Source organism: Engystomops pustulosus, chromosome 4 (genome assembly GCF_040894005.1).
Source record: "Engystomops pustulosus chromosome 4, aEngPut4.maternal, whole genome shotgun sequence".
Classification (NCBI taxonomy): domain Eukaryota; kingdom Metazoa; phylum Chordata; class Amphibia; order Anura; family Leptodactylidae; genus Engystomops; species Engystomops pustulosus.
The window spans coordinates 88,500,599-88,521,447 of record NC_092414.1 but is presented as its reverse complement, the minus strand read 5'-3'; the positions used below and the strand labels follow the sequence as shown (position 1 = coordinate 88,521,447).

Sequence of the window (20,849 nt, the reverse complement as noted above, 5' to 3'; positions counted from 1 at the left end):
TTTCGGGGTTATTTAATATATTATCCCTTGTGGCTTACAAAAATTAGGGGTAAAGTGACATTTATAGGAAAATGTTCACCTTTTTTATGTTTAGGGCCTAATTGGATCATTCACCTGTAGGAGCAAATACATATATTACACATTGCAAAATTCTCTAAGGGGTGTGCATTCAAAAATTAGGGTCACTTTTCGGATTCTTATCTGTTTTATACCGCTAGGGTTCTCCAAATGCATGTCAAACATTTCTGTCAAATTTGGCTTATAAAAGGCAAACATCCCCCTTCCCTTTTACTGTGCGCCCATACAACATTTTATATACACATGTGGGGTACTTCTACACTCGAGAGAAATAGGTCTACACATTTTGGGGGGTTATTACATATTTTTATCCCTTGTGGCTATAAAAAATTAGGGGTACAACGACCTTTATAAGAAAATTTTCACCTTTTTCCTATTTAAGTCCTAATTAAATCAAACAACTTTATGGACAAATACACATATTACACCTTGCTAAATTCTCTAAGGAGTGTGCTTTCCAAAATGGTGATACTTGTTGGGGTTCCGCTCTGTTTTGGTACCACTACAGCTCTCTAAATGCATCCTGACATATGTAAAGGATGTCTGTCAAATTTGGCTTCTAAAAGGCCAACGCCCCTCTTTCCCTTCTGAGCTTCACTGCGTACCCATACAACATTTTATTTGCATGTGTGGGGCAATTTTATACTCGGGAGAAATGCTAGTACACATTTTTTGGGGTTGTTTTATCTTTAATGCCTTATGGGATACAAAAAATAGCCGTAAAAGTGACTTTTTTGGGAAAATGTTCATATTTTTCCTTTTTGGGACCTAATTGAAACAAACACCTGTAGGGGAAAATACACATATTACACCTTGCTAAATTCTCCAAAGGGTGCACTTTCCAAAATGGTGACACTTGTTGGGGTTCCCCTCTGTTTTGGTACCACTAGGGCTCTCCAAATGCATCCTGACACTTGTAAAGGATGATTGTCATATCTGGCTTCTAAAAGACCAACGGCCCTCTTTCCCTTCTGAGCCCCACTGTGCACCCATACAACACTTTATATGCAAAAGTGGTGCAGTTCTGTGCTTAGGAGAAATAGTTTTACACATTTATGGGGGTTGTTTCATCTTTTATCCCTTGTGGCTTACAAAAATTTGGGGTAAAAGTGACTTTTTTGAGAAAATTTTCACCTTTTTTCCCTTTTGGGGCCTAATTGAATCAAACAACTATTGGGGCAACTACACAAATTACACCTTGCTAAACTCTCCAAGGGGTGTACTTTCCAAAATGGTGTCTCTTGTTGGGGCTTTCCTCTGTTTTGGTACCATTATGGCTTTCCAAATGCATCCTGACACATGAAAACTTTTTCAGCCATATTTGCCCTGCAAAAACGAAACAATGCTCTTTCCCTTCCAAGTGCCCCCCTGTGCCCGTGCAGCAGGGTACAGTGACAAAATGGGTATTTGCATACTCAGGAAGAATTGCCCCCAACATTGTAAAATGCATTTTCCTTTTTAACCCATTGTGAAGGTGCAAATTTTAGTGTTCAATGAATCTATTGTAAGATAAAATTACATTTCTGTAATTTCACTTTCATTTATCTTTCACCCTCATGAAACGCTCATAGGGTTAACAAAATTCCCAAAGGTTGTTTTGAATATTTTGAGGGGTGTAGTTTCTGAAATGGTGTCATTTGTGGGGGGTTTCTGTCATGTAGGCCTTATAAAGTCACTTCTAACTAAATTGACCCTCCAAAAGTAGGTTTTGATGATTTTCATGAAAATCTGAAAAATTGCACCTAAAGTTATAAGCCTCCTAACATCCTAAAAAAAGGAAAAGATGTTTGAAAAATGATGCCAAGTTAAAGCAGACATATGGAAAATGTTAGTTATCAAGTTATTTTAGTGATATGACCAACTTTTCAAAAAGCAGAACATTTTGAATTTGGAAAACATTGTTTTTTTCAAAAATTTTGCCAAATTTCCATTTATTTCATAAATAAATACTAAATATATTGATTAAATTTCTCAACCAGCGTGAAGTACAATGTGTCATGAAAAAACAATCTCAAAATCAACTGCATATGTTAAAGCGTTCCAAAGTTATAACCACTTAAATAGACACATGTCAGATTTTAAAAAATGGGCCGTGTCAGGAAGGTGAAAAGTGGCTTCAGCGTTAAGGGGTTAACTTTGTTACCTTTATCCAGTAGGTTATTTGCTATACCCCTCAGATTACCTCAGAGCTGCAATAATGTGCTCATGTGTGTAAAGATCCATTGAACAGCAATGTGTCAGAGTTTAGTGAAACAAAAAAAGGAAAGTTTTCAAGTACCCTGGCTGGTCCCGAAGTAGTGGAGGCTCCTTTGGATGGAGTGCACACGTGTGGTTGGCTTCATCCATAGATATCCAGATAAAACAACATTATTTTCCTTTATTTATCATCATTAAAAATGTACAGGGTGTATGGAGGGAAACCTTGTTTAGGATTTTACATCACGCCTACTATGGTTTCAACATACCCAAGGCACCTTCCAAACCCGATAGGCTAACAGCATGCCCGAAGTGTTCAGAACCAAATACAGACCTTTGGCATCACTCGCAAAACTACTGGCAATCAATCAAAGAACATATCTATACTCACTGGAAAGTTAACTTACCTATGGACCCACTGCTTTTTCTCTTGCATATTGAAGAGAGAGGGGACGATCAAGAAGAGGATTACAACATCCGCTTAGACATTCATGCCCTACTATTAGTAGCAAAACGGTGCATAATGAACCATTGGATTCAATCGTCCATACCCACTGTTACGGAAGTAGTATCACAAATGAGAAATTTGGTTAGGTTAGACCGACTGGAAACCCTACGGCATAAAGAAAAGCAGGCCAAAGGTTTCTTCAGAAAATGGAAAACGTTTATTACCACACATATGTCAAGGGCAGAAATTATAGAATTAGTCACACCATTCCGTCTAACTGAATGGTACAACACAAATTTCTCAGAGGCACATTGGGAGCTCTACAAATATAATATTCAGAGTGATCACATTACAGAGGAACAGTGCTCCCCCCCCCCCTCCAAGATAGACCAAGCAGTGGGTCCTAGCAATATAGTGATAAGCACAAATAAAACAACATCCCCCACCTCCCCTAGGGAGTCTTTACTTTCATGTTATCTCATGTCATTTCATGTACAAAGTTCAAAGCCCCTTAACATCTTACAAAAATGAGAGGATCCAAAAAAATACCATATCAACATAAACCAGACATTCGGTTAATGTCAGTTATAAAGTTTTTTTGCTGTTATAATTATGTATGGAAAAATTTTGAATTTCGAAAATCGAGAATTTTTCCAAATTTTCACCAAATATCCTTTATTTTCATTAACCCCTTCCCGACATTTGACGTACTATTACTGCATGGCGGGAGGTGCGTTCCCGCAATATGCAGTAATAGTACGTCAAACTTCTGGCCCTGGCTCCTGAATGGAGCCGGGGCCAGAAGCTGCGGGTGTCGGCTATATATTATAGCCGACACCCTCCTCTAACACCCGCGATCGGAGATTTCTCTGATCGCGGGTGTTTACCCCTAACACGCCGCGGTCGCGCTGACCGCGGCATGCTTGGGGCATTTAACTGGATTCGGACCCCCCTGCGGCGCTTACCGGGGGGGGGCCCGCTGCTCTGATCGCCAGTGCCCGGGGCTGCGCGATCTTCTTCCGGGTGCCGGGTCCGTGCCTTCTGGCAGGACCCGGCTGTGACACACTGAGCATGCGCAACACTTGTTCAAGCTAACCTGTAAAAGTAAAGAAAAAAAAGTTAAAAACACTGAATAAACACAATTTTTAATATAAATAATTAATTAAATAGAGTTAAAGTCCCCTAAACACAAACATTCCCTATACACATCTAATAAAGTAAAAATACCTGAAACCCCCCACAAATCAACAAAACCCCCCACATATTTGGTATCGCCGCGTCCGTAACAATCTGTACAATAAGTCAGAAACAACTCAACACATAAAAAATAAGCCCTAAACTAGCTCTGTCAACCAAAAAATATTAAGGTTAAGTTCCCGAAAAGATGGAGATGCAGAAACAAATGAGATTTCCTCTATATTAGTTTTTCTCCAGTAAAATTGTAAAAATAAATGAAAAACTATATAAATGATGTATCACCGTAATCATAGTGATCTATAGAATGAAAATATCATAGTATTTTTAGTGTATGGTGTACGACCCCCAAAATATACAAAAAAAAGAAACCCCAAATTGACAATTTTCTTTTCCTCCATACATTAAAGAGTTAATAAAATCTCATCGAAAAGCTACAGACCCACTTAAATGAAGTATTTGTAAAGTGCATCTCATGTCGCAAAAAATAAGCCCTTATATGTCCAAATTGCCAAAAAAATAAAGATTGTATAGCCATTATAAAGTGACAATGCATAATCTGCTCTGAATGGCGCAGCTCCCCCCTCGATGCCCTGGCGTGTGCCCATACAGCAGGTTACCACTACATATGGGGGATTGTTATATGCAGGAGGGATTGGGTATCAAACTTTGTGGAGCGTTTTGGTATTTTATCCACTGAGAATTTGTACATTTTATGAAAAACACATTAATTTAGCCAAATAAAATGTAATTTCGAAATTGCATCCGATTTTGTTTTAACCCCTGTAAACCAATTAAAGGGTTAACAAACTTCATAAAAGTTGTTTTACGTACGTTGAGGGGTGTAGTTTCTATAATGGGGTAATTTATGGGGTTTTACTTTATTTAGGCCTCTCAAAGTGACTTGAAACCTGAGCAGGTCCCTCAATAGCAGGATTTTGCTTTTTTTATGAAAATGTGAAAAATTGCACGTGACGTTCAAAGCCCCATAACAGCTTACAAAAATAAGAGTATGCATAAAAAACCACGGAGGTATAAAGTAGACATTTGGTGAATGTTAGTTATTACGTTTTTTGGTGTTATGACTCCAAATTTTGAATTTCGAAAATTGCTAATTTTTCCAAATTTTCACCAAATATCTGATTTTCTCATAAATAAATGCAAAACATTCCACCAAAATTTTTTAACTAACATGAAGTACAATGTGTCACGAGAAAACAATTTCAAAATCACTTGGATATGTTAAAGCGTTCCAAAGTTATAACCATTTATAGTGTCAGAGGGAAGATTTGAAAAAATGGGCCGTGTCAGGAAGGTGAAAAGTGGCTTCGGCGTTAAGGGGTTAATAAACGCAAAATATACCACCACATTTTTTCAACTAACATGAAGTACAAAGTGTCACAAGAAAACATTTTTTTCTTAAGTAGTTCCGAAGTTATAACCACTTATAGATGTGATGGCGAACCTTTTAGAGATTGAGTGCCCAAAATGAGACCCAAAACACACTAGCTTTTAACAAAGTGCCAACACGGAAATTTTGGCAGTAACAAACTTATTGCTACCAGAATCTTTGAGCTCCAATCTGACCCTGTCCACATCTTCTCACTCTTCGGACAGGACCAGGCAGCACAGGATGGCTAACTTTAAAATATCAGGGCACTACTTGGACTGCTTGAGACTGCAGGAAAGTGCCATGTCTGGTAAACTCTGTGCCTGGGAGACAGCCCGCGTGCCCACAGAGAGGTCTCTGCTATAGGTGCCATAGGTTTGCCACCACTGACTTATAGTGACACAGGCCAGATTTGAAAAAAATGGGCTGTTTCAGGAAGGTGGAAAGTGGCTTCGGCGTTAAGGGGTTAATATTTGTGACTAGAGATGGGCTAATCGATTCTAACGATTCAAAGTGGAAGAAACTAGTTAATCTGACTCTACCTTACGAGAATATAGTTTACAAACACCGCGACTGCCCGGATAAGTTCCGAAAGGTGTGGGGCTCTTGGTGCTCTTCCCCAGATACCCTTTTTAATGTTCGCAGTCTGAGAGAGTCTATGGTCCCTTTTCAGTGAGTGCAATATTCGATGGAGGTTATATTACTATAATTTTACATATTACAGTTGGGCACCCTTCCTGCACTCCTCTGTGCACTGTCAGCAGGAGGGATTCCTTGCTCTCCAGAAATAGGGTGGTGGGTTACCTTGTTGCCTAACCATTGTTACTACCTTTTCTTTAACTCCATTTCTCTCTTGACACCTCTCGACCAGGTTGGTTACTGTTCTATGTATGGTTTGGGGAGGGATTTACTGGATCGCTGTTTTTGTACAGATGTTATCACACATGACAAATGACTGTGTAAAGATATATGCTGTCATATCTGATGTACCTCAGCTAATGATACTTGTTTTGTGATGTTGCCCCGTTTCATTTCTGTGCCAATAAAGCGATTAAAAAAAAAAAAAAAAAGCTTAACCACAGACACATTTGATAACTGTTACAGTTGTTTATTGTAGCCTAGGACTAAAGTACAATAAATTACCAATATCCAGTGGTCCGTATGTAAGTCGAGTGTTCTTAAGTAGGATACCGCCTGTATTCTTCACTGCATGGGGGTAGTGTACCTCACTGTATGGCTGTATTCTTCACTGCATGGGTGTAGTGTCCCTCACTGCATGGGGGTAGAGATACGAAATTTGTATAGGTTTTATAATGTTTTTATACATTTACAAAAATTAAAACCTGCTGTACAAAAAAATATATATATTTTGCCATCTTCTGGCACGTATAACTTTTTTATACTTTGGTGTACGTAGCTGTGGGTGGTGTAATTTTTTGCGACTTTTGATGAAAGGGGGGTGATTAGAATTTTTAGGTTTTTTTAATTATAATTTTTTTTTTACTTTTTTTATTTTTACTATTTTTTAGACTTCCTAGAGTACTTTAACCCTAGGTTGTCTGATCGATCCTACCATACTACAGTACGGTCGTATGTGGGGATTTCCCTCCTTAGTCATTACAATGTGCTGATTACACATTGTAATGAAGGGGTTAAACCGAGGCTGTCATGTTGACAGATCGCTGCTCCCTGATGACGTCACGTAGAGCAACGATCATCGGAATGATGGCGCGCCCATGCACCGCCATCTTTTTGAAGCCGCCGGTGGCGTTCTACAGGTTAACACGCGCGATTGTTGCTAGCACCAAACACAGGTGTTACCGTGATTCGCTTCAAATCGAATTTTCTAGGAAAATTTGGCGAACCGGGTTGAATTGAATTTTCTCTAATTCGCCCATCTCTAATGCTGACCAATCCTGGTTTTAGGCCTTTAAATGGTACAGCCTATGTATATAAATCTGCACTGTGTACATCGTATTCTATACACTACATGTGTATATTTTTATTTTCTGATTCTTCTCTCCTTTAATATCAAAGGTAAGTGTTTTGTTAGTAGCAAAACAGCATACATTGCAGGGGGACCCCCCACATTTGTAAAAGCCTTTTATAGACAGCCATGTTTCAGCTGCAGGTTTGGTAGTAATCATACTGGGAGACAAAATATTAGCCAAAGATTGTCCCCGTTTGGCTACACCTCTATATCTGTCTTTCATAATTTTATGTAAAATAGTATCTTGATCTTTTAAGGGTTGTCCAACCTTATTTTAACCATACCAAGGCTTAAGGAATAGCCGAAACGCGTAGATGTACACCCTGTACATTATTAATGATGATAAATAAAGGAATATAACGTTGTTTTATCTGGATGTGCTACGAAGCATTTCTTTTTGGACTTTCTGTGTCAGAGTTTAGCGCAAGTCCAGTGTGATGATAGATCACATTGGACTTGCACGAGAAAAATGCTTGTTAACAAGGTTACTGAAGTTGCATTCACATGTTCCTTTGACACATGCGTTTTCAAGCACATCATGGCAGCTGAGAAGAGGAGAAATGCCTAAATACATTGCCAATATTGCGTTTACACAATACACACGTTAAAGCGGTTAACTTATTTGTTAACACATACATTTTGTAAACTCAATGTTGACAGGAATTTAATTAGGCAATCTAATCACAGCTGCTGATACATGATGATACATTTGAAAACACATGCGTTAACGCAACATGTGAACACATCCTAGCAAATGTGGCAGAGGCTGTAGTAGGATAACTTCACCACTGCATCTCTGTATACAAATGCGGTGTGGGGGATATTATAGGGGCATAGTGTCACAAGAAGGGCAACTACCTGGCAGCCATTAAAATAGGTTTTATACTTTGTGGGAAGGGGTACAGTTTGGAGATATGGAAGTAATTCTAACTGCACAACATTAAAATCCCCACGTCTTGCAAGGTGGAGCTCTAAATAAGTGATTGAGAGGCTCCTGCAGCATCAGGCTCCATAGTTACGATGTACTCGCGATTAACTGGAGAATAAGGTAAACTTCCTAATCAACGTCTCCGGCGCCCGCTGCCCGCACCAAAGATGTCTGCTGTGAATCATCAGCGCAGGCTGCACGTCCCCGTCTCCTACCACGTGACTGCATGACACGGAAGCTGCAGCCTCTGGACGGGAGAGTGCTGGAGAGTGAGGGGCGCAGGTAAGCGGCTGAGGGGAATGGGGGCAGTCATATAGAGGGGCGCTGTGTACACTAGCGGTCTCTGTACAGCCAGGGGGCGCTGCTGAGTAATGTCTGATCGCCATAGTGGTCTGTGGCCTGTGCGGCACTTACTTTTCTTATCAGCGATGCACTATGTGGTCCTATGAAGGAATGTTATGCTGTTAGCTATGAGTCATTACAGTTAATCCCTGCATCGGGACTTTGCTACTTATTCTACTGTGACGGTCACTGTATTCCCCTTTTAGTGACTCCCCCTTCCTCACATAGTGTAACATCCCCTTCCTGTGACACCCTTCCTACCATGTATAATGCCCCCAGTATATAGCCAGCCCCTACCCTAGTATATTAAAATAAACTCAATACTCACCTTTCCAACATCCCCCGCAGGGCTTTTTCTTTCTTCCTATGCTCCTGCAGTGCGAGGTCCATGCGCACGGCGCACACACTGATGCAAACTGCTGTCATAGGTGGTGGTTGAACCCAAGGACAATATATATATATATATATATATATATATATATATATATATATATATATATATATATATATCAGATGAATTCAATAAAATGTGTGTGCGCAGATGATAAAACCCCTTTAAAGGGAACCTGTCTCCACATTTGCTCATACACAGCCAGTGACAGGTTCCTATAGAGCTCTATTAACTCATTGACAACCTTCTTTTAGCTAAAAAATTGCTCGCTTACATCCACATAAATCAGCTTTTATCCTATACCACCTGGCATCAAAGATGGCACATCCTGCTAGGCCAGTCTCTCCCATCTAATCCTCCCCACGCCTTATGCCTTACTGGGCACAGTTCATGTCATGTGACTAGAGTGACATCTCAGTTCCCTTACCGTCTTAACAATAGTAAACTGTACCCCATGCATGTATCTGACCACATGAAGTCACATCCCACTCCATGGACTTCTACTCCTCTCCATCCTCCATGAAGGCTGCTGTGATTTCATGTAATCACATACATATTGTACCGTTTGCTATTGTTAGGTTGAAAGACCTGCAATTATGTCACGGGTCACATGTCATGAATGTAACACAAGACACTGTGTAAAATGATTGACGCAATATTTCAAATCTGTACATAGAGGTTTATGTGTCTTTAGTTAAATATTACCAGGTAGTCCCTAGGTACAAGGATGCAGGGCAGTGATATGAAGAGACACAGAGCTGTCAGTCAGAATAATGGGGAGTGGTTCACTGGCAGCCTGAGAGAGAGAAGTGTCACAAACACCAGACATGAGTCACACAAGCTAATTTGCATATCAGAAAAATAACGTATGTTATTAAAGTGTAGTGCCCCACTGGCAGCTTATTTTAGGTGATATGCGGAGTACTTGTAACCCTTTATCAGCAGGCATTGGTAGTCAGGGTGGGCAAAATCTGGTCCTCTTTAAGGCCTCTTCATAGACCCCATTGATTATATCACCTCATGTGGGCCACCACCTCATGCCTCCTTCCTGTAGACCCCTCCCTAATGCCCTCCCACTCAGTACCCCCCTCACTGATGTCTCTGTGTAGGCTCTTCCTGATAATGCTCCCTTCCCACCATTCCTCACATTATGGCCACCCTATCCACCTCCTTTCCATTTCCTTTTGCTCAGTTACTCATTTATCCCTGTTCCCTTACTGCAGGTCTTTTATCTTCTCTGCTGCTTCTACGTGCAGCTATGAATCCGGTAGGCATGATTAAGTCAGCAGATTACACTCGCCCCCAAAACACAACAATGGTGGTGCGGACAGCACACAGATACCTGCTTCAGCACTAACAATAGTGAATTTCCACAGAATCAGCATGGTGACATGCTCACAGCTACCACAGACATGCATTGCATGCAGGCACGGTGCAGTGAGCACACATTTGTCCGACCGCTCCGTGTCTGAGCCGAGCAGCCACGCTGTAGAATATCCTTTCCCTGCCCAGATTATGGAGCGGTCGCTCAGCTTCCCTATGCAGCGCTCCCTATGCCCCTTCTTCTCCAGCTGATTTGTGGCACACATCAGCTCGCGCAGGCATGTGCATGCGGCCGCACTGTTTAATACTAGCAAGAGCTGCTTAATCTAAGATAGTTTTCTCTGCCTTAAACCATTGGTTTACATTATACCACATTTTTCACCAAAAAGCTAACACACATATATAATATAATAAATATAGTGTGGTTTACAAATCTACCCAGTCACACCCCCATTTCCTTGTAATAAAAATGCTTAGGGCAAAAATGAATAGTAAATATGGTACACAGCATGTAGAGTATGTACCCAGAGTAGTGCAAGTATTTTCCTATAATAGACATGGCAGATCCCCATCATAGGGGCAGTGTGTTTGTAAGCAGTAATGGCTCCACTGACTTGACAATGCTGCTGAATCCTGCTGCCATTTTTATATGTTACAGATTGGGTCATTTTAGCTTACGGTAGTTTTCTTGTTGATCCTTAGATATATTTGAAAGAAATGAAACAAGCCCATGTAAAGTGAAAGTAAATTCTTTGCATTATAACCACACCTTCTGTCACACCTTTTTCTATTATTTTTTATTCTGCTATCTCACAAACATAAGTACATGACCTTGAGGTCAAGGCCACCACAGTGGGCTCATGAACCGTGACAGACATCAGTCAGTCAGCGCTTTTTTTGTTGCTGCTGTCTGCTCTGAAATAAAGTATACGTCCAGCTATGGGGAACAGATGCCACTGTATAGCCTTAAAAACACCTGGTTTTAAAATTGGTTTAAAGGACATCTAGCGCTAGGATGAAAGATTATATGCAAATGAGCCTGAGGGGCTCCCACACACTCATTTACATACAGCCTTTCATCCTGGTGGTAGATGCCCTTTAAATCTGTCTCTGGCATTAATCTGGATAATTTCACCCCAGTATTTTCAATGACGTTTTTGCGCATTCCTTCTATTGATGGCCTATCTACAGTATGGGAGGGATGACGCCAGGCCAATGAGTGGTACCCGCCTGGCATAGCAAGGAGCTGGAAGCAAATGGCTTTGTGCTGTGTGTTGTAGAGGGGCGCCATAACTGCATGCTTCACTCCCCTTCCCCTACATTTAGCACAGTGGGCCACTACACAGAGCCATCTGCTTCTTGTGTTCAGTCACTGGCCATCCAGAAATCAGATATTGATGAGGTAAAAGCTGTGGCAATTACATTACATTGCATCTTACTTTATTTCTCCAGACTCTGTAACTAATGTGTTCGCTTGTACTTTCCAGTATAGACAAGGAGCCTTCTGACCAGGCAAGATGCAGAGCACGGCAAACTATCTATGGCTGCTATCTGATATATTGGGGCAAGGAGCCACAGCCAATGTGTTTCGTGGTCGCAATAAGGTATACATTGTTTTTTGTTTTTTTTTAAATCAAATGAATTTTTATCTGAGCTTTTGTAAACACAAACAGGTGGTCATGCATTATCGCTCAGTTAGCAAGGTATGTTACATGTGGAATGTTGCACATGTATTACACTGTACCTTAACAACCTCAATCAGTCACAATAAAACCATAAAAACAATATTTGACAGTATTGGATCTACTGTATGTTTTTAAGCAAATTGCAATGACCAAGAACATTTCCCCCCACCCTCCCACCCCAGAGTCCGCTCCCGAGGACTGGGCTAATATGCCCCAAGGCACTTCATTCCAAGTTTCCACTTAGGTGGCTAAAGACAGTTTGTATTGCAGGCTCGCTCTGAGTTGGAGCAAGGATCGTGATGGCAGTCCAGGAACATCCATCCATTTCCCCCATATTTTTTCGAATTTGGCTGTGGAATTTCTGTTCAAATACGTTCCGTATTGAAGTCTAATAACATTGTTAACCCTATCTATATATTTCCTTAGTGCCGGAGGCCTTGGCTTAGAGACAGTTGAATCCCTATAATGTTGGAGGATGAAACATTATTTAAATCAAGGATTCCTAATAAACAAGTGAGGGGTGTTGCTGGTATGGCAACTGAAAACACTCTACTCAGAAGTTCTAGCACTTCCTTCCAGAGTCCTTCTAATTCCCCACACTCCCACATCGTGTGCAGAATACTCGCCTCTTCAATCCCGCACCTGGGACAGGATGAGTCCCCATGGACCTCTATTTTAGATAATAGTTGTGGTGACCTGTATGCTCTATGTCACATGAAGAGATGTGAGATCCTGTAAGGCTCACTTGGAGACAGAGTTGGTACAACCTCCAAGCAGTCAGACCACTGCTCATGTGGAATAGGTCCAATATCTCTCTCCCATTTGGTGCCGCATTTCACTGGTATATTTTCAAATGTTTTGTTTAATAATACTGGGTTATAGAAGGAAATTAACCCTTTAGTAGTAGTAGTGGACAACAATGCCCTATTCAGAGCGCCACAGGGCCCTAACGTTATCGGCGTCAATCTATGCTGAGTATCATAGGCATGTTGTAAAAAGGTAAACATTGTTAAACATTTTTATGGATGAAATAGTTTTTTGGGTTTTTTTGCCTAGTGCATTTTTCTCTCAGTGCAGGTGCTGATGTATACAACAGTTTAGCATCACATAGATATTTATTTTAAATGCACAGGATTAGATTCGGCTGCACCAAAATCAGCAACTTAATCCACATGTTTAAAGGAACATGTCACCACGCAAACAGTATCTTCATTTGTAATATGTACGCAGGCTCGGACTGGCCTGGCGGGGGGCCGGGGTATTCCCCGGTGGGCCCCTGTCGCGGACACCCAGAGTCCGATTGGCGCTATTGTAACACCAGCGCCGGGCCCCAGACTATTTTGCAGAGGCCCTGGCCTGGCACTGCAATAGCGCCAATGATAATCTTCTCGGTGCCACCATGGGCCCCGGCCGACACCCAGCAGTATGGCAGGGGCCTCTGTCCATCCGGACAGGAAGCTCCTGCCCGGGATACTATAGTGCTCGATGCGGCCATTTCCGGCCGCTCGAGCACTATTACTAGAGCGATGTGGCCGGAAGACAACCCCGGCGCACATCGCTCTTTGAACTTGGATGCGCGGCCGCGTGATGACGTCACCACGCGGCCGCGCACCCTTTCCTGCCCGACCGCGGCAAGAAGGATGAAGACGCAGGAGCAAGAGGTGAGTACAAGATTTTTTTATTTTAACAGCAGTAAAACATGGTGGGGCCAAATATATACAATAATTAATTGAGGGAGCAGGCAGCATATTCATTCATTATGGGAGGCAGCATATTCAATAATTGTGGGGGGCAGTATATCATATAATTTACTATGGGGGGCAGTATATTCAATAATTTATTATTGTAGGCAGTATATCCTATAATTTATCATGGGGGACAGTATATTAAATAATTTATTATGGTGGGCAGTGTATTCAATAATTGTGGGAGCAGCATATTCATTAATTATGGGGGGCAGTATATTCAATAATTTATTATGGGGGCAGTATATTCAATTATCACGGGCGCAGTATATTCAATAATTCATTTTGGGGGCAGAATATTCAATAATTATAGGGGCAGTATATTCAATAATTCATTATGGGGGCAGTATATTCAATATTCATTGTGGGGGGTACCAGTATATTTATTAATTATTTAAGGCCCAATATATAAAATGGTTGACAAGGGGTGTAGTATATTAAATAAATTGAGTCGGGGGCCAATATATTAAGAGTGTGGTCACATGTAACGCTGTGTTTTCCAGCGCAAGCGCTAGCGCAGGGGCCATGCCTCGGCCCGAACCTATTTGCGTGAACAATGATACTGTTAACGCTAATGAGATCAGGCCGCGGCACAGCCCCCTATGCTACTGGTATGTGTGACAGTACCCTTAATTTATTTGGGGCCCGGTATATTAAATAATTAAGGGGGCCAGTATATATAATACATTAGTGGCCCAGTATATTAACCCCTAAATGCTCCCTGCAGTAATATTACTGAATGGAGCTGTTAAGCATGTGTGGAAAGGGCACAGGACGAGCTCTCGTCATACAGACATGGGTTTTGCTGCACATTGCAGCAATAGCCCACTTTTAGAACCCAGAATCGGCACAAACCTGTAAGTTTTAACCCCTTGACCACAGCTGGTGGAGTATATATGATATATCTGTGGAGCACAGTGTGGTCAGTTGTGGTGTGAGGGGTATATATGAAATATGTGGGGGGGTACAGTGTGATCATTTGTGGTGTGAGGGGTGTATATGATATATGTGGGGGTACAGTGTGGTCAGTTGTGGTGTAAGGGGTATATATGATATATGTGGGGGTACAGTGTGGTCAGTTGTGGTGTGAGGGGTGTATATGATATATGTGGGGGTACAGTGTGGTCAGTTGTGGTGTGACGGGTATATATGATATATGTGGGGGTGCAGTGTGGTCAGTTGTGGTGTGACGGGTATATATGATATATGTGGGGGTGCAGTGTGGTCAGTTGTGGTGTGAGGGGTGTATATGATATACGTAGAGGAACAGTGTGGTCACTTGTGAGGTGAGGGGTATATAAAATATATGCGGGGGCACAGTGTGGTCAGTTGTGTATGTGAGGGGTATATATGATATATGTGGGGGCACAGTGTGATCAGTTGTGGTGTGAGGGGTATATATGATATATGTGAGGACACAGTGTGGTCAGTTGTGGTGTGAGGGGTATATATGATATATGTGGGGTACAGTGTGGTCAGTTGTGGTGTGAGGGGTGTAAATAATATACGTAGAGGAACAGTGTGGTCACTTGTGAGGTGAGGGGTATATAAAATATATGCGGGGGCACAGTGTGGTCAGTTGTGAGGTGTATATAGGATGATGCCGACCATGTCTGTTTTATAAATCCGCAGAGAGTCATGGATAGAAGAAGTCTCCTGGAAGATCAGAAAGAAGGGAGGAGACAACATCAGGGACGTCACCTGTAAGTCATTGGATCATATTGCGGCCTCTGTGCAGGACTGGTATATACTACTATATGGTCACTATATGCTGGTACATACTGTTCTGGTTGTAGGGTATCATTTAGTATTGAAGTATTATCCAGTCATTATGTAGTGGTGATAATCATGATGTAATGTTATTATTTGGGCCTTGTACAGAGGTGTCATTAGTGATATTGTCCTGTGCTCAGTGGTGTTTGTATTATAACAATATGGCGGTAAAGATCATCAGTAAGTGGAGTTTATATGTGGTAAATTGTTGGTAATACTGGTCTGTGTACAGAGTCTTGTCTTCATTATCAGGATGTGATGCTGTGGGTCGCAGTTTAGAGGGATTATTTGGAAATTGTAGCGCTATTGTTTGGAATATTGGTCTTGTCGTAGTTTTAATTGGTAACAGTACAGGCAGTCCCAAGATAGATTCTGCAAGTTTGTTCTTAAGTTGAATTTGTATGTAAGTTGTATACTTTATCATTGTAACTCCAGCTACATTTTTTTGTTCTCTATGGCAATTGTATTTTAAAAAGGCCACATTTACATTACAGTCTATGGGATGTATATGAGGCCGCAAGCTTGCAGTCGTATATATGTCCCCACATGTGTGGCATCTTACCTCTCCGTGCACATGGAAAAAATGTCCTACCTTCCCAGTTTGTGCAATGTACATTCCTCCTCCTCACCAGCACTGGACAGCGTCCAGTCTAAGTATGTGGTATCTCGTTACAAATATTGTTTTGAGAGGGGCCCCACATCGGCTGCCAAGCAGGGGGGCCCTGTCCTAAATGAGGTGCTCCATACTGCTGGGACCCTTAGTCTGGCCCTGCAGATACCTGAAGCTATTGCAGGGGCCTCCTACGATCGTCGCCCCCCAAAGGCAAGTTAAATGCCGCGGTGGCGCTGAGGTAGGTGGGCCCCCAGAATCTATTTCACTGGTGGGCCTTAGGCCCCCCAGTCCGACCCTGTATGTACGTCACCTGGAGGTCCCCTTGGTAAAAACAATTTGAGTCCTGTTCATTGTTTTCCATCTTTCCATTAACCCTTTATGACCCACTACAAGGACCCGGATTCCTTGGCTGTATGGGTCCCAGTAATTCCTCTTGGTGCCCTGGTTTTGTCCATTCTGTCCATTTTTGTAGATGCATAACTATGTCTACTGTCTATACAGGGAATATCGCTAGAATATCTAGAATATCTAGAATATCTAGATATTCTAGAATAGAATATCGCTAGAAAGTATTTATATAACAATTAAAGGAAACTAATCTGAAGAAATTGACTTAATAAACCAAAACCAGTATGTTGTCAAGCAGATCAATACCTTCTAGATCAGCGATGGCGAACCTTTTAGAGACCGAGTGCCCAAAATACAACAAAGACCCGCTTATTTATCGCAAAGTGCCAACAAAGAAATCTAATTAGCGATTTATACTCCCTTCTCTGTCACAGCTTTCATTCATATCAGCACCCTGAGGACAACAATAAAGCAGAAAATAGAAGAAATTTGGATGATCATTGTAGATTCTCTTCAGGGTCCCATAAACAGGAAGAATTGTCAGGGTCGGAGAAGGAGCTACAATGATAATCCAGATCTGTCCACACATTCCCACTCCTCCAGTATTCCCAGGTAGAGCTGTCACTTTAAAATAGCTCTGTGCACAGCAAGTCCTTGGCTGTCTGGGACTGCAGGAAGATACCTGGAATCATCTCTGGTGATGGCCCGGGTGCCCACAGAAAGGGCTCAGAGTGCCACCTCTGGCACCAGTGCCATAGGTTCGCCACCACTGTTCTAGATGTACCGTGTGATAAATTACTTGTGCCAAATAGAGGACAAGCAAATAAATTTGGAGTTGAAAATGTTGTTGTTAAAATAAAACTTTTGGTGCTATGTTTATATCATAGAAAACAGGAGACTTGTACGCTGTAAAAGTGTTCAACAATCTAAGCTTCCTTCGTCCTGCGGATGTTCAAACAAGGGAGTTTGAGGTGCTAAAAAAGCTCAACCATAAGAACATTGTCAAACTCTTTGCCATTGAGGAAGAGGTAATATTCTTTTTGTGTTGTAGTACAGCCTGCCTTTTCACAGAAATGTTTTTCACGAGCAAGTCTATTTTTTGTTTTTTTTGTATGAAAACGCCAGGATGCAGGGAGATTTATCAGATGTGTTTGAGAGCAGAACTGTTCTACGTGCCCATGGCAACCAATCAGAGCTCTGGTAGGTTCCCATGGGCAACTAGAACAGTTCTGCTCTCAGACACTTCTGATAAATCTCCCCCAAAGTGACTGTGTTGCATTTTTCTTTGGTCCATTGCCATACAAAACAAAAACCACAGATGAAAAGCACATTAAAAACTGCTCAATATTGTGCAATAAAAACAGACACTAAATTAAAATCCAAACACAACCTTGGTTTTAACATGGTAGGTACATTTTATTTATTTTTTCATCCTTAAAATCATTATTTCTAGTTCTTTGCATTATTATATGCATATTCTCTTAAAAATAATTTTATTTATATAGCGCCATCAAATTCCATAGGACATTACAAATGCTTCTAGACCTAAATGCTTGCATTCGGTAAGTAGCATCACATTTCTCTTTGTTAGAAAAACAAAACATGTGTTGCTGCTTGTCAGACACAAGTGTTTGGGGCTAAACACATATGTGTTTGAGGAGGAGTAACTTCTGATGTGCTTGATATGTCTTTCAAAACTAACATCAAGTGCATTGTGTGAATGCAGTCTTAATTAAATTAATTAAAATTTCACTTTCAGAATGTTTTATTTTTTCATTCCAGATGTCAAGTCGTCATAAAGTTCTGGTTATGGAGTTTTGCCCATGTGCAAGCTTGTACTCTGTGCTTGAAGAACCTTCAAACGCTTATGGATTGCCAGAGTCAGAGTTTCTTATTGTTTCTAGAGATGTTGGTATGTTTTATCCTCATTTCAATTTTTCCAAAATAAATCTAACATAGAGTGAAGGTTTCCTGTGACTTTAGGGTAGGCCATCAATATTGTATCAGTGGGGGCCTAAGTCTTGACTTCCCCTTTGTTTGGGGTATGGTACTCAGATGAGTGCTGCTGCCTCTCTGTGACCTCCCGTTTATCAATTACCTGGATTTTCTGCCGTAGAGTCCTATCAAATAAACTGAAGGGGTGGGTGTGCTTGTTTCCTTTCAGGGATCTGATATTTATTACCTATCCTAAGCTTAGATTATTATCCATAATAATGTCACAGAAGACCCTTTACCTTTTCAATGTTTCTGAATTTTGCTTTTTAGATGTAGAGAGAGATTGCTGATCCAATAAAAAATTGCATTATTCAGATTATTTCTGCAACAGTAAAAATAAGGGAAAGTCAATCAGATCTGGGAAAACATCTTTCATACATGTTCTGAATGATGCAACATTTTTAATTAATCCTGCCTCTAAAGTATGTATTTAGTTATCAGAAATAATATAATGAGGGCAATGGATCAAGAAGTGACGCATTTATAAAATTGGCATTTTACCTATTGATTATTGCTTTCAAAAGACATTTATTGAAATATAATTATTCAGCGCTGAAGGCAAGTTCTATACTTATTGTGCTACCTTTTTCTCCCAGTGGCAGGAATGAACCACCTTAGAGAAAATGGAATAATACACAGAGATATCAAGCCTGGGAATATAATGCGTGTAATTGGTGAAGATGGGCAGTCCGTCTATAAATTAACTGACTTTGGTGCAGCCAGGGAGTTGGAGGACGATGAGCAGTTTGTCTCTCTCTATGGCACTGAAGAATATCTGGTATTTGACAAATAATCTGTCCTTTGCTCAATAAGTAAACTTTGATTATCTTTTTATTATCAGAAAAACAAAGTAAATGATCTCAACCTACGTGAAGGGAGTTTCCAAATCTCTACTTGTAATCTATTAATCCTTTCTTGTTTACATATAAGGTTACAATCTGGTTATGTGGTGATAACACAAATGCATGGCCTATAACAGTAGTGTTATCTCTATCACATGTGATAATCATCAACTTTTGTAGGGAAAAATATTAACTGACAACAAATAGACCAAGGCAAGCAGTCAGCTCTTTGTAATACATAATAATAATAATAATTCTTTATTTATATAGCGCACACAGACTACGCAGCGCTGCACAGAGCTTGCCAAATCAGTCCCTGCCCCCAATGGGGCTCACAATCTAATCAACCTACCCGTATGATTTGGAGTGTGGGAGGAAACTGGAAGAAACCCACGCAAACATGGAGAAAACATACAAACTCTTTGCAGATATTGACCGTGGGACTTGAACCCAGGTCTGCAGCGCTGCAAGGCTGTAGTGCTAACCACTAAGCCATTGTAAATATTAAATTTGTTTTAGAAGAGAAGAGACAATGTAGAGAGAGTTTGGAGTTTTGTAACCACTGGCTATATTCATCTCTTTGCTAATATGAGGAGGTAGCTCTTTTCTAAGTTTGGATAATCAAAATGTAATTTTTTTTTTATATAGCACCCAGACATGTATGAGCGTGCAGTGCTTCGAAAAGAACACCAGAAGAAGTATGGAGCCACTGTGGATTTGTGGAGTATTGGAGTGACATTCTACCATGCAGCGACTGGAAGTCTTCCTTTCAGACCTTTTGAAGGCCCTCGCCGTAACAAAGAAGTCATGTATGTGTGGTTTATCGGTTGCAACATTTAATGCTATTTTAAGTGACTATTTTGTTTTGTCTTTTTTTCTTTAAAGCAGGAGCCATAGTTAGATGTGCTCATTCAGATGGGCGTTTTTACCATCAGTAGGCTATGATATTTTGCCTGAATTGTTCTTGCTTAAAAAAACTCCAGTCATGGGATATCTACAGTGTACACAAGCATTGATGTCTATAGTTTATGCACAAGATAATGTGTCACGTTTTGTTTGCTTTCCATCTGTCAGACTAGTGGGAGTGGCAAAATACAGTAGTGGTTGGAAAATTTGTTTTGTACAAAAATTAAAATGATACTCAAAATAAACGCATTTACATACAAAGTTTTTTTTTTTTCTTACTATAGGTACAAAATTATTACTGGGAAGCCATCTGGGGCAATCTCAGGTGTTCAAAGAGCTGAAAATGGTCAAATAGAGTGGAGCCGGGATTTGCCTCTTAGCTGTAATTTGTCCTTGTAAGTACATTTAAATGGAGAAATGCACACATTAAATATGTCATTAATTTTTTTCTGAGAATAATAATTAATTGGCACGGAAGTATCAGCTGGAAAATAAAAACTAATGGATCTGTGGCGTGTGGGCTTAACCCTACAAAACATATTTAGTTTGGATAGGTAAATTGTGCTAATTTTCTCTTTTTGTATTTTGAATAATGCAATTTGTTTTTTTTGGTCTTTTTTTTTTTTTTTTAATTCTGTATCTTTTTTTATTAATATATCTTT

General features: G+C 40.6%; 1 protein-coding gene and 1 long non-coding RNA gene across 2 annotated transcripts in view; one reads left to right on the top strand and one right to left on the bottom strand.

Moving 5' to 3' along the window:
- Positions 1-3,693: 3,693 nt before the first annotated feature.
- Positions 3,694-8,493, bottom strand: LOC140126793 (uncharacterized). Its single transcript, XR_011854897.1, has 3 exons — positions 8,155-8,493; positions 6,450-6,578; positions 3,694-3,818 (listed from the first exon to the last, which is right to left on the bottom strand). It is a non-coding gene; the product is annotated as an uncharacterized lncRNA (long non-coding RNA).
- TBK1 (TANK binding kinase 1) overlaps positions 8,279-20,849 on the top strand; it is a 26,824-nt gene continuing 14,253 nt past the window's right edge. The window contains exons 1-7 of the mRNA XM_072146643.1: positions 8,279-8,506; positions 11,768-11,884; positions 17,332-17,472; positions 18,227-18,356; positions 19,036-19,217; positions 19,930-20,090; positions 20,472-20,582. Of these exons, the coding sequence (XP_072002744.1) occupies positions 11,798-11,884; positions 17,332-17,472; positions 18,227-18,356; positions 19,036-19,217; positions 19,930-20,090; positions 20,472-20,582 (812 nt within the window). The 5' untranslated portion in view covers positions 8,279-8,506; positions 11,768-11,797. The remainder of the gene's footprint in view (positions 8,507-11,767; positions 11,885-17,331; positions 17,473-18,226; positions 18,357-19,035; positions 19,218-19,929; positions 20,091-20,471; positions 20,583-20,849) is intronic.